General features: G+C 45.6%; 1 protein-coding gene across 1 annotated transcript; it reads right to left on the bottom strand.

Annotated features, from left to right (window-relative positions):
* Window positions 1-6,752: 6,752 nt before the first annotated feature.
* On the bottom strand, window positions 6,753-10,492 carry rps15a (ribosomal protein S15a). Its single transcript, XM_068729032.1, has 5 exons — window positions 10,459-10,492; window positions 9,363-9,500; window positions 9,101-9,180; window positions 8,706-8,791; window positions 6,753-6,885 (listed from the first exon to the last, which is right to left on the bottom strand). The coding sequence occupies exons 2-5, from the start codon at window positions 9,493-9,495 to the stop codon at window positions 6,792-6,794; spliced, it is 393 nt and encodes a 130-aa protein (XP_068585133.1). The 5' UTR covers window positions 9,496-9,500; window positions 10,459-10,492; the 3' UTR covers window positions 6,753-6,791.
* Between the last annotated feature and the right edge of the window lie 978 nt (window positions 10,493-11,470).

Here is an 11,470-nt window from a genome sequence, read left to right as displayed (position 1 = left end):
GGAAGCTGCCAAGGGAAGAGGAACCTCGGTCGTGGGGATGGCTGCCTGGATCACAGCTGCCTCTGACCTTTGCACCTGGAGGTGTTTCTTTCAAGGCTGTAAATGATGAGGGCCGGTGGCCCCGATGGCTCTCTGTGAGGGGAAGGATGGAGCGACCGCGAGGTCGTTACTCAGCTGGTTCGACATCAGGACGGTTGAACCGGAGGATAAGATCTGGGAGCTTATGAATTAAATGTCCACCGTGTAACTTTTACACGCAAGCATGGATACTAAAGGTGTTTCAGTTATGAGTCAGACCTCAAAGTGTAAGGATCTGCTCTGCGTGCTCACACTTCAACAGTAACTTTGGACATATTTACACACACACACACACACACACACACACACACACACACACACACACACACACCCTCCCATCAGACACACCTGCCCTTCAACAAACCCTTGAAAAAGTGTTAATTACGGATGAAACCTGATGTGATGCGTTGTGCCATCTTCAGAGACATCCACATAAGCTGGGGATGAGAGGCAGAGCCACTTCTGCCCTCTCGTCTGCTTCAGGGAGCTGTCAACACATCCTGACCTCCCCTGGAGGCGTCCAGCTGAGTCTGACGTCTTATAAAGGCCCAGGGCCCCCGGCTCCTACAGCTGCTACCTCTCTCTCTCTCTCTCTCTCTCTCTCTCTCTCTCTCTCTCTCTCTCTATCTCTCTCTCTCTCTCTCTCTCTCTCTCTCTGTCAAACACACACAAATACATAAACACTCCCACGAAGTCACGTAAAAGCACAAGCATTCACATGCGTCCCCCAGAGCACCGATATCCTTCCAGTGCGCGCTGCCGTGCGTGTACGTGTGCACGTTTGGTCACACACGGGCCCTCAGACCATTAGCGCTCCTCGCTCTCATCAAACGCCAAAGTCAAAGCGTTCATCCGCTTTAATGGCCCGCGACATTTACGTGTTTTTCTTTTGCCCGCAAAGACGGGGTGACGTAATTGTGAAGTGATGTCATTTGAGCGTTGAGTGGGCATCGCCGGCGGAGCAGAGGCCAAATTACACACGAGCGTCCTGACTGAAAAACTCTCACCGCAAATAGACCCGGCTGCAGCGCTAAGTGGTTCGAGAAGGAGTCGGTTAACGGGAGGTTCTGTCTGCCTTTAGTCCTTCGAACGAGACACGGGACCCCAGCTCTCCGTGAGGGGGATTTCAATAGAAGCGTCAACAAATACAGCGAATGCAGCAACAGCAACACGTGGACCCACAGCGGACAAGATAAGACAACATGGCGCCGTGGAGGAGGGACGCCAAGTGGACCAATCATTGCCTTTCTAGATCAGATTGTGAGTTTTATTGTCTAATGGCCCCAAACCCCCAGATTGCTTGGAGGGATGTTGAAACTATTTACACATTTTGTAAAAATTCTAGGCTTTGTTTTGTTTCGAGGTACTGTTATAATCTTTGTAAACAAAATACTTATGTTTGAGGGGCATAAAATAAAATAAAAAAGTGTTTTTTTTGTTTGCGGGCTGCAGAGAATGCACAACCTTAAAGAGGATGATTCACCACCTGTGAATAATAAAGCCACTCGTACGTCGGCAGATGGGAGCCTGCAGCGGGAAACTGCACAGGAAATGTCCATTAAGTGAACGTCGCAAGAGGAAGCCGAGGAGATGCGGCGTTCAGCTTTTACAATAATCCTCCAGTAGAGTTTTGATGACTCAAACATCTGATGGTGTCATGAAATGCGGAGGTGTGGCGGACGGCCGGGAGACCATTTTACTTCTTGTTTTACGACCAGACGGACTTATGAAGAGAGTGACATCAGCGCTAACTAAACATTACATGAATGATCCACGCGGTCAGTCCAAAGTGAAATGCATTCAATGTCCATAGAACCGAGACGAAGAGCAACCGTCCCAAAAGAGACAACCAGAGAGTTCAGAGAGCTGCAGAGCAGTTATGACTGATGTGACCGAGTTATGATGCAGATCAGTGACGTTTGTAACGCTGCTGCCTGCTGATCATTAAAGGGAAATGGAAAGCAACGTATTCGGTTTAGTTTGGAGCCCTTGCTGGGTCCAGTAAATCGCTACGTGACGGGATATAATGCCATTACGTACTCATCTATTATTTAAGCCTAAACAGTAATCACTTCTGAGGCTGTAAATTGGCTGCGGGGCATACTGTACATCATCCATACCAGGCCAAACTGGACCATAATGCTCAAGGTGATCTATAGCGGACAAATGAGAGGCCTAATTAACAACGGCAGCCTCTCACCGGCACCTCTTGGCCTCCGCGTTGTTATATGTGCATTAGCAGCTTGCGTTCATTGCCTGCTGATTAACCATTGCTCGACATGCATACAGGGACGCAGAGCGGGGGGGGGGGGGGGGGGGGGTTTGGCTGCTGGTATAAACGATGTCCTCTCCGCAGCAGGATCCCAGCTGATCCACCTGAAATGGGGACCCGGAGGAGGAGCAGGATGCCCTTGAGGACAAGCCAGGGACTGACTGCAGGGGCAGAATGGATGGCTGCATTCACAGCCATAAATTCTCTGCTTCCTAACTATCTCATTCATCATATGCACACCAGACTCCTCTGCACCAGGAATACAACCGGCACACGCACGCTTCCCACCCACCACTCCTACCCCCCTGGTTCAGCTCTATAGTAAATAAGGCATTCAGACAGAGATAGGGCGGAGAGTGAAAAACAGCAGATAAGTGTATCAGTGGAATGACCACATGACAATGCACAGCCCTCCATTTCACCTTGGAATGTGTGAATTCGTTCGTATATTTGAAGATACAACAGTACTCCTCTCTCTCTCTGTCTCTCTCTCTCTCTCTCTCTCTCTCTTTACAAAAGATCCATTTTCATATCTTATTCTCGGGCCGGTCACCATTTATACCAGGATCTCCTCTGGTCTTTGTAGATACGGCGTCTGTCAGGAGCCGCGTTCGGGTGGTGGAATAAATCACGTGGCGTGGCAGAAGTGCAATGCAAAGTATGATCTCATGCACCATCGTATATATACATAAGCTGTGTTTGCTTTGGTGCAGGAGCAGCCAACACTGCAACGCTAAAACCTGAAATCACTTTTACGTCGTTCTCACTGAAGCGAAGCGTTTGGTCTGCTTTGGATTGTTACTGATTCTACTTTTCTTTCCTCCATAAATGCAGATTTACTGCGACGGAAGACGCCGTTGATCGAAGTCGAAACGATTCCTTGACTTTTATCACATTTTTATTTGGATAAAAACCTGACTGAGCTGTGTTGAGTCAGATTTAACACCCAGCCCACTTTGTTTCCCCTCCCTGTGTTTGAATATTGATATTAAAAAACATATCTAATGTATACACTTATAAGACAATTGCCTTAATTCACTTTGCACGTCCACTTTCACTTTTCACATTGCCTTTGTTATTCTCCCACATCACTAAGTGATTCATGGCGGCAGAAGACAATGCGGAGCAAAATAAACGTCCGTCTTCTGACTGAATCCACATTTCAAACTTTTACTGCTATTCCAATATTAATTCTGTTATCTCTGAATCAATCATAATTAGTCTTTGCTGCTTGCCGAACAGCCTGACCTGAATGCAGGATGAGGAGGAATAGGACATGTTTCTACTGCCCTCCAGTGGTCAGTCGGGGAACTTCAACGACAGTACAAATGGAGCTACGGGTATTAGACCTCTCTGACACCATCTATTATCCACAGTGCAGCTGGACAAGGGAGCTCTGTGGAAACTGATGAGATTATAGCGAGCAGCTAATACGTTTCCAGACTCCGATGGCCCCGCCTCTCAGTTTCCCGCGGTAATGGATGTGATGTTTGCACAAGGACCTCGGTGTCAACTGTAAAATGCTTTCTTCCTGCAAGGAATTTACAGCACAGAATTTGCTTTTGCTCGAGCTCCATCAACATCACGCTGGGAAAGAACGCCGAGGAACCCAAACATCTCACAGTGCTCCCATTCCTCAGAGTCCACAACGAGAAGTGACTTGAGGCGATGGAGATGTGGTCTGCAGGAAGGGCAGAGGTCAGCAAGCAGAACAACAAACTCCCACTTCCTTCACACACTGACAAAACGTAGACTGGGACTTCTGTCATTTTACAGAAAAGCATTTCAATTCAGCAATGAATTCATTCTGCAATAGAATTGCAACTTAACCACCGTTGAAAGACAGAAAAGCGACTTTAAATGGTTTTGAAGAGACGTCAAGGCTGGAAGCAGGCTGAATGTGGGTGAAGTATTTAAACGTAGTGGTTGCGTTCAACAGTTGCTTCAACAGCCAATAACTTTATGTCAAATGTTTGGATTAAACCTGCTTCAAATTGTAAATACGGTTATTTAAAACGCGTTGAATTTGACCTACATATTTGCCTACATACCACAAAAGGTGTCAGGTTTTTTTGTGTTTGATTTGGGCAAACTGCCCCTTTAAATTCCTCATTATCTTTAACTCTATGCGTCCTTGTTCCACCATCTTCCTTATGGTTGGTTAAATAGGTTCCGAGCTAAATAAACAGTGCAAGGCACAACATGTTGTGCCTTGCACTGTTCTGCAGAGAGCTGCTCTCTCGCTCCCCCTGCCTCTGGCTCTTTCTATCAAAAGCAGGCCGAACAGCACACGTTGTGTTTCCGTATTAATGTATTCTATTTGTTTTGGGAGCTGCACGTCTCTCACCCCCCCCCTCTCCTCCACAGCGGTGCTCTGAACCCTTCGGGGACATCTCTCAGGGATGCAGCTGACATATGGTGCAGACTGGAGAAGCATGTTGGAGGCTGCCAGGCTGTGGACCCCGATCCCCCAGATGTGTGTGGATGCAGCGTTGTCTTCAAACAGACTCCATCACCGTGAAGAGGTTTGCAGGAATGAGGGAGGCTTTCCAGAAGCCATCTTCAGTTTGAAAGAGCCTCTGGTCTTTGGACTCTACTCGCTGATGCAGAGGTGCCACTTTAAGGCTCTAGTTATCACGGGGGAGCTGAAACGGTTACTTAACATCTGGACTGAACGATGTCGAATACATTCTTATCTTAAATACTTTTCATACTTTCTGGAACTTACTTTGCTGTTTGAAAAGTCAAAAGTTCTTTCATTTCACACCTGTATTTTAAGATAAGGTAACGTACTGAACTTGGTAAGCCGTCATAAATTAAATATCTTGCTTTTGCCCCCTTTGAAAGGGTACGTGGAAATGCCACTACCCAAAGATCACCACACGCGTGTTCTTAAAAGCATATTTTCACAATTTTCTCCCCAGGGGAGCATCTTTCCCCCGGAGTCTGGCAGAAATTCTGGTGAAGTGCTCTTTCTCTCTTTTTCCTAGAAGGTTCAAGAAACAAACATCATAAATGGGTGTGTGTGTGTGTGTGTGTGTGTGTGTGTGTGTGTGTGTGTGTGTGTGTGTGTGTGTGTGTGTGTGTGTGTGTGTGTGTGGGGGGGGGGGGGGTGTTAGAGGCTTTTAAGGCAGATTTTAAACATAGAAAATGGTCCGAGCCTTTGACCAAATCACTCAATAAGTCGCTCCTTGGGAGCCGTTGGCTCTGCTTCTTTCGGTCTCTGCTGTTTGGTACTTTACTATCTGATCAAACGGTTTATTTGTTGCTTTCAAGACAGCGGACCCCCAGATGTACGACTGTCAGAATGTCACTAACGGAGCATTAAAGCCGTACTTCTCAGGCTCTCGTCGTAGATCCCGGCTGGTCTCCCATTTTCAAAAGCAGCAGCAGCACAACAGTTTGTTTTTTCTTTCCTTTACAAGGCAGCGCTGAGTGCTGTGAACCCATGAGGGAGGGAGGGTGTGTGTGTGTGTGTGTGTGTGTGTGTGTGTGTGTGTTCAGCCCACGAGGAGCACTTGGACAGAGATGTTGCATTAGCAGGCTGTTACTTCTCTTCAGAGTCCAACATGAGGTCAAGCAGCAAGACTCCGAAGAAGTCGGGGACAAGTCTGAATACACAAGAGGACCCCGGAACAGGTCACAGCTGTGAGACGATTGTGGGGGGGGGGGGGGGGGGGCAAAGAGCCAGAGCTTTTTACAAGCTGCCAGATGTAAAGCAAAGATGTAGCTTAATGGTCGCTGGGGCCACAGAGACGAGACACGGACGTCCTCATCAGAGCTCCTCTTCAGTCCGCTGTACGGTGTTTATGGGAGCTCTCTGAGGCTTGAGCCCCCGGTGGTCTCGTCTCAGACCTCAACCACTTGCCGCAGTTCGTGCAACGGTGTTGCGGTCTCAATAGGCTCCCGCATGCTTCTCACACACATCTTTTACCTCAACAGCTGCTGTCAGTGGGTTGACCGATAAATGTTTTATCACTTTCTCAGTTCAATGCGCAGAGACACTCAGAGACTGAGTCATCATTCTGTAGCTTTTCACTCTTTGAAGTGAGCAGCAATAACCACCGATGGAGACAAAGTTGATATTATGCTTTCACTCTCAAACATGCAATGACCACATGTTGCATAACTTGAGTCCAAGATGTTCCATTTATTTTTCATGCACCTACAATGTTCATAGACTATCGTCTCAAAGATCAGTGTTTCATAAAATCTTGAAGACATTCGGGTACTTCAGCTAGCTGCGGGTTTTATCAATTATAATTTATTCATTTCTGTTTTCCATGTCTAGTCTGTATTTCTGTGGTTCCTGGTGTCAAGTACCGGTACTCTAGCGTGTTCTACTGACCCCGTGACAAAAGGTGCTTTCTTTAACAGAAATGAGTCACAGCACACTTCCAGCTTTCACCTGTCATTTCTTTTATTTGCAGTTCTTTACACTTTAGAAAAAGAATCCAAGGATTTTGCCTCCTGTGTGTTTCCGTCTGGCCTCTTCGTGGTCCATGATGCCAGCTGAGGTGGTCAGCACGATGTATCTGTGGAAACACAAGTTCAGCGCGTCACCGACCCACGTCCGACAAATCCGCCACGCTGCAGCGGGGGGCTGCGTGAGACGCACAACTCGATCGCTTAGTTAGCATATAGCTATACCATCGCTAACACGTGGAGCATCTGTTCACGGCTCCACGGGTAAACAGTCACCTCAAACCTGCTCCAGACAACAAACCTGCAACTCTGGAAATAAGGCAAGAAGCATCATTCAAACCACCACTGCCTCGTTGACCCATCTGCAGAAGAACACCACCCACTCGTCAACAAGTACCAGCTGTTTACGATAGCTCCTTTAGCTCCACAGCACCCAGCAAAGATACACGCTGCTGCAGGTCAGCTGTACCACCTCAATGTGTTCAGAGTAACAGGAAGCAGTGATCCAAACCAGGAAATGGGTTTACGTTGACATACAAGACCCGACTAACTGCTAAGATGTTTCTATTGTTTCAGTTTCACCAGTCACTCTTCATGATGAATAGAAGAAACATGGCTTCCTCTCACATTCTGCATCTACAGCGCGGTGAACAGACTGACGTCCTCGCCTACATACAGCCTCTTACCATCACCTCCTCCTCCTCCACCACGACGCAGCGCTGAACTAAGTTACTTTACAGCGGTCGATGGTGTCAACTTCTAGTGCAGCGTCGGTGCTTCTAAAACTGCCTGAAGAGGAAGAAATGAGTCGCCTGTGTTTTAGTCTGGACCACAGCAAAGAGGCCGCCACGGTGTCGCCGCCGGTAACGTGAAGCCACACCCCCATCTCTGCAAAAGGCAGTCAGCGGTTGTGAAGGCTGCTCCACGCGTCCCTCAACTACAACGCCAGTGTGCCTCCATTTACACCAGTGAAATGTTAGGAAATCAAGTATTAACTTGATCAAATATTTAAGTTCAAACAGACTCTGTAAGATGTGACGTTACTTCATTACTATAGCTCACATAACAGGACTGACATGTACTGATAAAAGCAAATGATTGATATTAGGAATATATCAAAATGTAAAGAAACAGGTTGTCTTAAAGTTTTGCATAAAAGTTAAGTGTCATGTGCAACTTCAGGACCGGGACCAAGAATTCACATTACTGACACCACTGACTATCCATGTAACGATCGTCATTCTTCAATCATAATTATTACAAATCCAAAAATACATCGCTTGTAATAAAAAAAAAAAGCGATGCTCGAGCCAATTTAAGGCACGTTGCCTCGGTGCACATGTATGTATGTGGATGGACATGATCACGATGGCTTCACATTATTCAAACCCGAGTACTTAGAAACACAAACATCCTTAAAGTCGGTGTAGTGATGTTACAGTTTTGAGGGATGAACAGCTAAGTGAACGCCGAATTAATTCGACTTGAAAAGTCAAACTAACAGATCAACGTCGACGTTCTTCTCAGATAAAGTTAAAGTTCAGAGTCTGGTGGCTTTGAAGACAGAAGATTTAAGAGGCTTCAGTTTACAAACGGTTTCCATTTAAAGAATTAAAAAAAAACAAACAGAACGACCTCCCCTCTAAGTGGAATTACATTACAATCATTCCAATATACAGCTGATTGGGATTCTGAGCAGAAAATCATTAAGACTTCCTTCAAATCTCTGGAGGGGAAACTAAATTAACCAAAGCAGCCACACAGGACCACCAAGCACCCTAGACCAGATGAGCAGGAACACAAGCCAGGGACTTAAAGGGTCCAGTACCACATCACTGTCACCAGTCAGGTTGGGTGTATTTTGTGTGTGTATTTCATATAATATGTAAATAATAGAATGTATACACGCGTCTGTGAATATGATTCTTACCCAAACTGTCTTGATGGCAGCAGGTTGTTCTGCCACTTCTCCAGATCCTTGAGCTGGAGATCAAAACGTGGACTGATCACGCCGCACTGAAAGACACACAAACACGCCGGTTAACTCGTGAAGTTAAATACTGAAAGAGGATTCCCTCTGTTGAATTTACCGCTTTAAAGCAACAAGTATAATTAAAAAGAAGCTGCTCAGAAAACACGTTTACCTCTAGAGGCTCGCTTATGTCATGTGGAAGAGCAGACGTGACGGAACAGTTTCAACACGGCTTTAAATGTTTTAATTTGTAGCGTAACTCATGTTGAGCCTTATGCAGGCAGTTTAATCAACATTGCATTTAATTTGAATCTTCTTACAGACAGCGTTACAGCTGAACTCAGACGCCTCACCTTGTTCAGCCTGCCTGTGAGATTGACGACAATTTTTCCGGCTCTGTGGTCGTCAATGATCTCAAACTCACCAATGTAACCTGGAGGTACAGAGAACAACATCATCAAGAGGAACACTCACTTCAAACTATCACCGTTACGACCGGAATCAATCTGTGTGTCTCAGATGTCACTGAGACACTGAACTCTACGGACTTTATCATTTCTTAAAAAACATTTTCCAGATACCAGAACACCCCCCCCCCCCCCCCCCCCCACTCACCGTGCTTCATCATGACGGTTAGGAAGCGCACAATAACCTTGGAGCAAGGCCTGAGGAGGACCTGGCGTTTCCCACGCTTCTCAGCATTGTTGATGCATTTCAGGGCATCCGCGAGAACGTTCATGCGCACCATGATGCCTGCAGACAGAGGAGAGACACCCAGCGAGTGATTAGCATGCTGTGTGTGTGTGTGAGCCACAACTAGCACAAATGAAGCTATGCATGGCTTCACATCCCACAATATTAAATCAGCACTTATTTTACAGTCAATGCTTTACATACTATGGGGAGGAGACCTGACCTGTGTTTTATGTAGCTCGTTCATCTGAAGAGCATACTTCTATTTAAGGGAGCATCATACTCCAAACACTACGACCTTGGACCTCGTCCTTAAATATTAGAAATGAATGTACAAGTAGTGAAGCCCATAACCCTTTAGTCCAGTAAGTAAAGTCTGGCTAGCCCTAAATATGTCACGAGCAGTGCCTTTATCTCACACAGGTAGCGCTACTAGCAACAAGGCTAGCATTGCTAAGTTACGTAGGATAACTCTTTAGCAGATACCAGCCGAATTTAACGCGCAGCAGCAGAAACACTCCTATATAATTCGCTTGAGTAACACTGAATACGCTCGACTTCCACAAAGCATGGTCCTTCATGAGCACCAAGAAGCTAACGTTACCTAGCTTAGCCGACTACGTTACATTGTCAAAGTAATAAAGCATCCCCCCCCACCCAACACACAGTGTTCAACGACGTGTCGACCGCGTACACAAAATGCTACACTCGCATATCAACAAAGAGCGTATATATTTATTTTTATATATATTTGTTTGAAGTAAAACACTCCTGTGGTTTCGAAGCTAGCCGTTTCAGGCGCCGTGAACGCACCAATTCCCAGGGCCGAGCTGAGGTACTGCTCGGTGAAATTTGTAGTCCGGTTGTGTTTAACTCGTCCCACCAATCGAGGCGATAATCCTCCCAAATCACTAATATGGACTTTTGCTTCGAGATGGCCACACAAATGGAACGTATAACACGCAGATGCTTAAGATACTTAGAAGATTGACAGTGGCAGTGAAAAAGGGCATCTTACCGGTTCTGCAATATGGCGGAAAGAGGAAGTGGAAGCGAACGGCAATGCATTATGGGAAAAAAAATCAAAGACCGTTTCAAGTTAAGATGACCCACACCGCCGTGAATTTATCGTCTTTATGTTTTTGACCAGAAACGCACTGCACGCCTGCTGTGACACTATAAAACGACGCAGAGAGTATTTGCACATTTACTAGTTTCCCGGTAATGTAGCTTCTAAAAGACATTTTGCAACCAGGTTTCACCGTCAGATACGTGCAGAGTCTTTAGTTGTCATGTGTCACATTTAAAGCAGCGCCTCTTAGTAGTACGGATGTAACATTGCACGCACACGTTTGTATCCGTTCCATTGCATTTAGCTAGTGCGAAGTATGTGCATAATGTATTTTACAATCATATTTAAATGTTCTTATCTAGAGCAATATGTCCTGCTGAGTGCAATCAAATATTTGTTTTCAGCATATTCAAAAACAATGCCTATTTCATGGTTTATTCACAGTCGATTTCAGGGCAAGAAGGATGATTGTGACCATGTCATGGCAGCAAAGGAAGGTTGACAAATTACATTTTTTGTTTTTTAGAATATTAATCGTAGATTAGGGTATCCTTGTTTTTCAGAAGGTCCACTGACACAAGCTAAGAAATAACTTCTATTCTTTTCCTGTTCAATTTAACACTCAACCAGTGTTTTTATTATTAGATTATGTCATTTTATTTATACAGAGCAGTTGGTGTTGCGTAGTTGAAATGTCCTCTTTCATCCACATTAAATTACTCAACATACACAAAGAGTATACGTCTTGAGATGTAAATGCTCCTCAGACTGAGGCTCAACAGATACTGATTAGCGCTCTATAAGACGCTCAGTCAGAGACATACCTCATGCATCTTCTCATTTCACCGTTGTGCATATAGATTGTGATCGTGTTACAATAAAGACTTCAAGAGAATCAGCAAACAGAATTTGATGAACCACAAACGAGTCCATGTCGTCAGATCAAATCAGAATCTTT

Source organism: Cebidichthys violaceus, unplaced genomic scaffold (genome assembly GCF_023349555.1).
Source record: "Cebidichthys violaceus isolate CVI_PGR_0920_01 unplaced genomic scaffold, fCebVio1.0.p SCAF_44, whole genome shotgun sequence".
Taxonomy (NCBI): Eukaryota; Metazoa; Chordata; class Actinopteri; order Perciformes; family Stichaeidae; genus Cebidichthys; species Cebidichthys violaceus.
This window is presented reverse-complemented; position numbering and strand designations above follow the sequence as displayed.

Bases quoted from the DNA above. Each gene is read 5' to 3' on its own strand.
- rps15a (XM_068729032.1), bottom strand. From the start codon at position 9,495: ATGGTGCGCATGAACGTTCTCGCGGATGCCCTGAAATGCATCAACAAT. The intron at 9,181-9,362 runs GTGAGTGGGGGG...CTGTACCTCCAG, and splicing joins AACCGTCATGATGAAGCACG to GTTACATTGGTGAGTTTGAG. The intron at 8,792-9,100 runs GTGAGGCGTCTG...TGTGTCTTTCAG, and splicing joins TCACAGGCAGGCTGAACAAG to TGCGGCGTGATCAGTCCACG.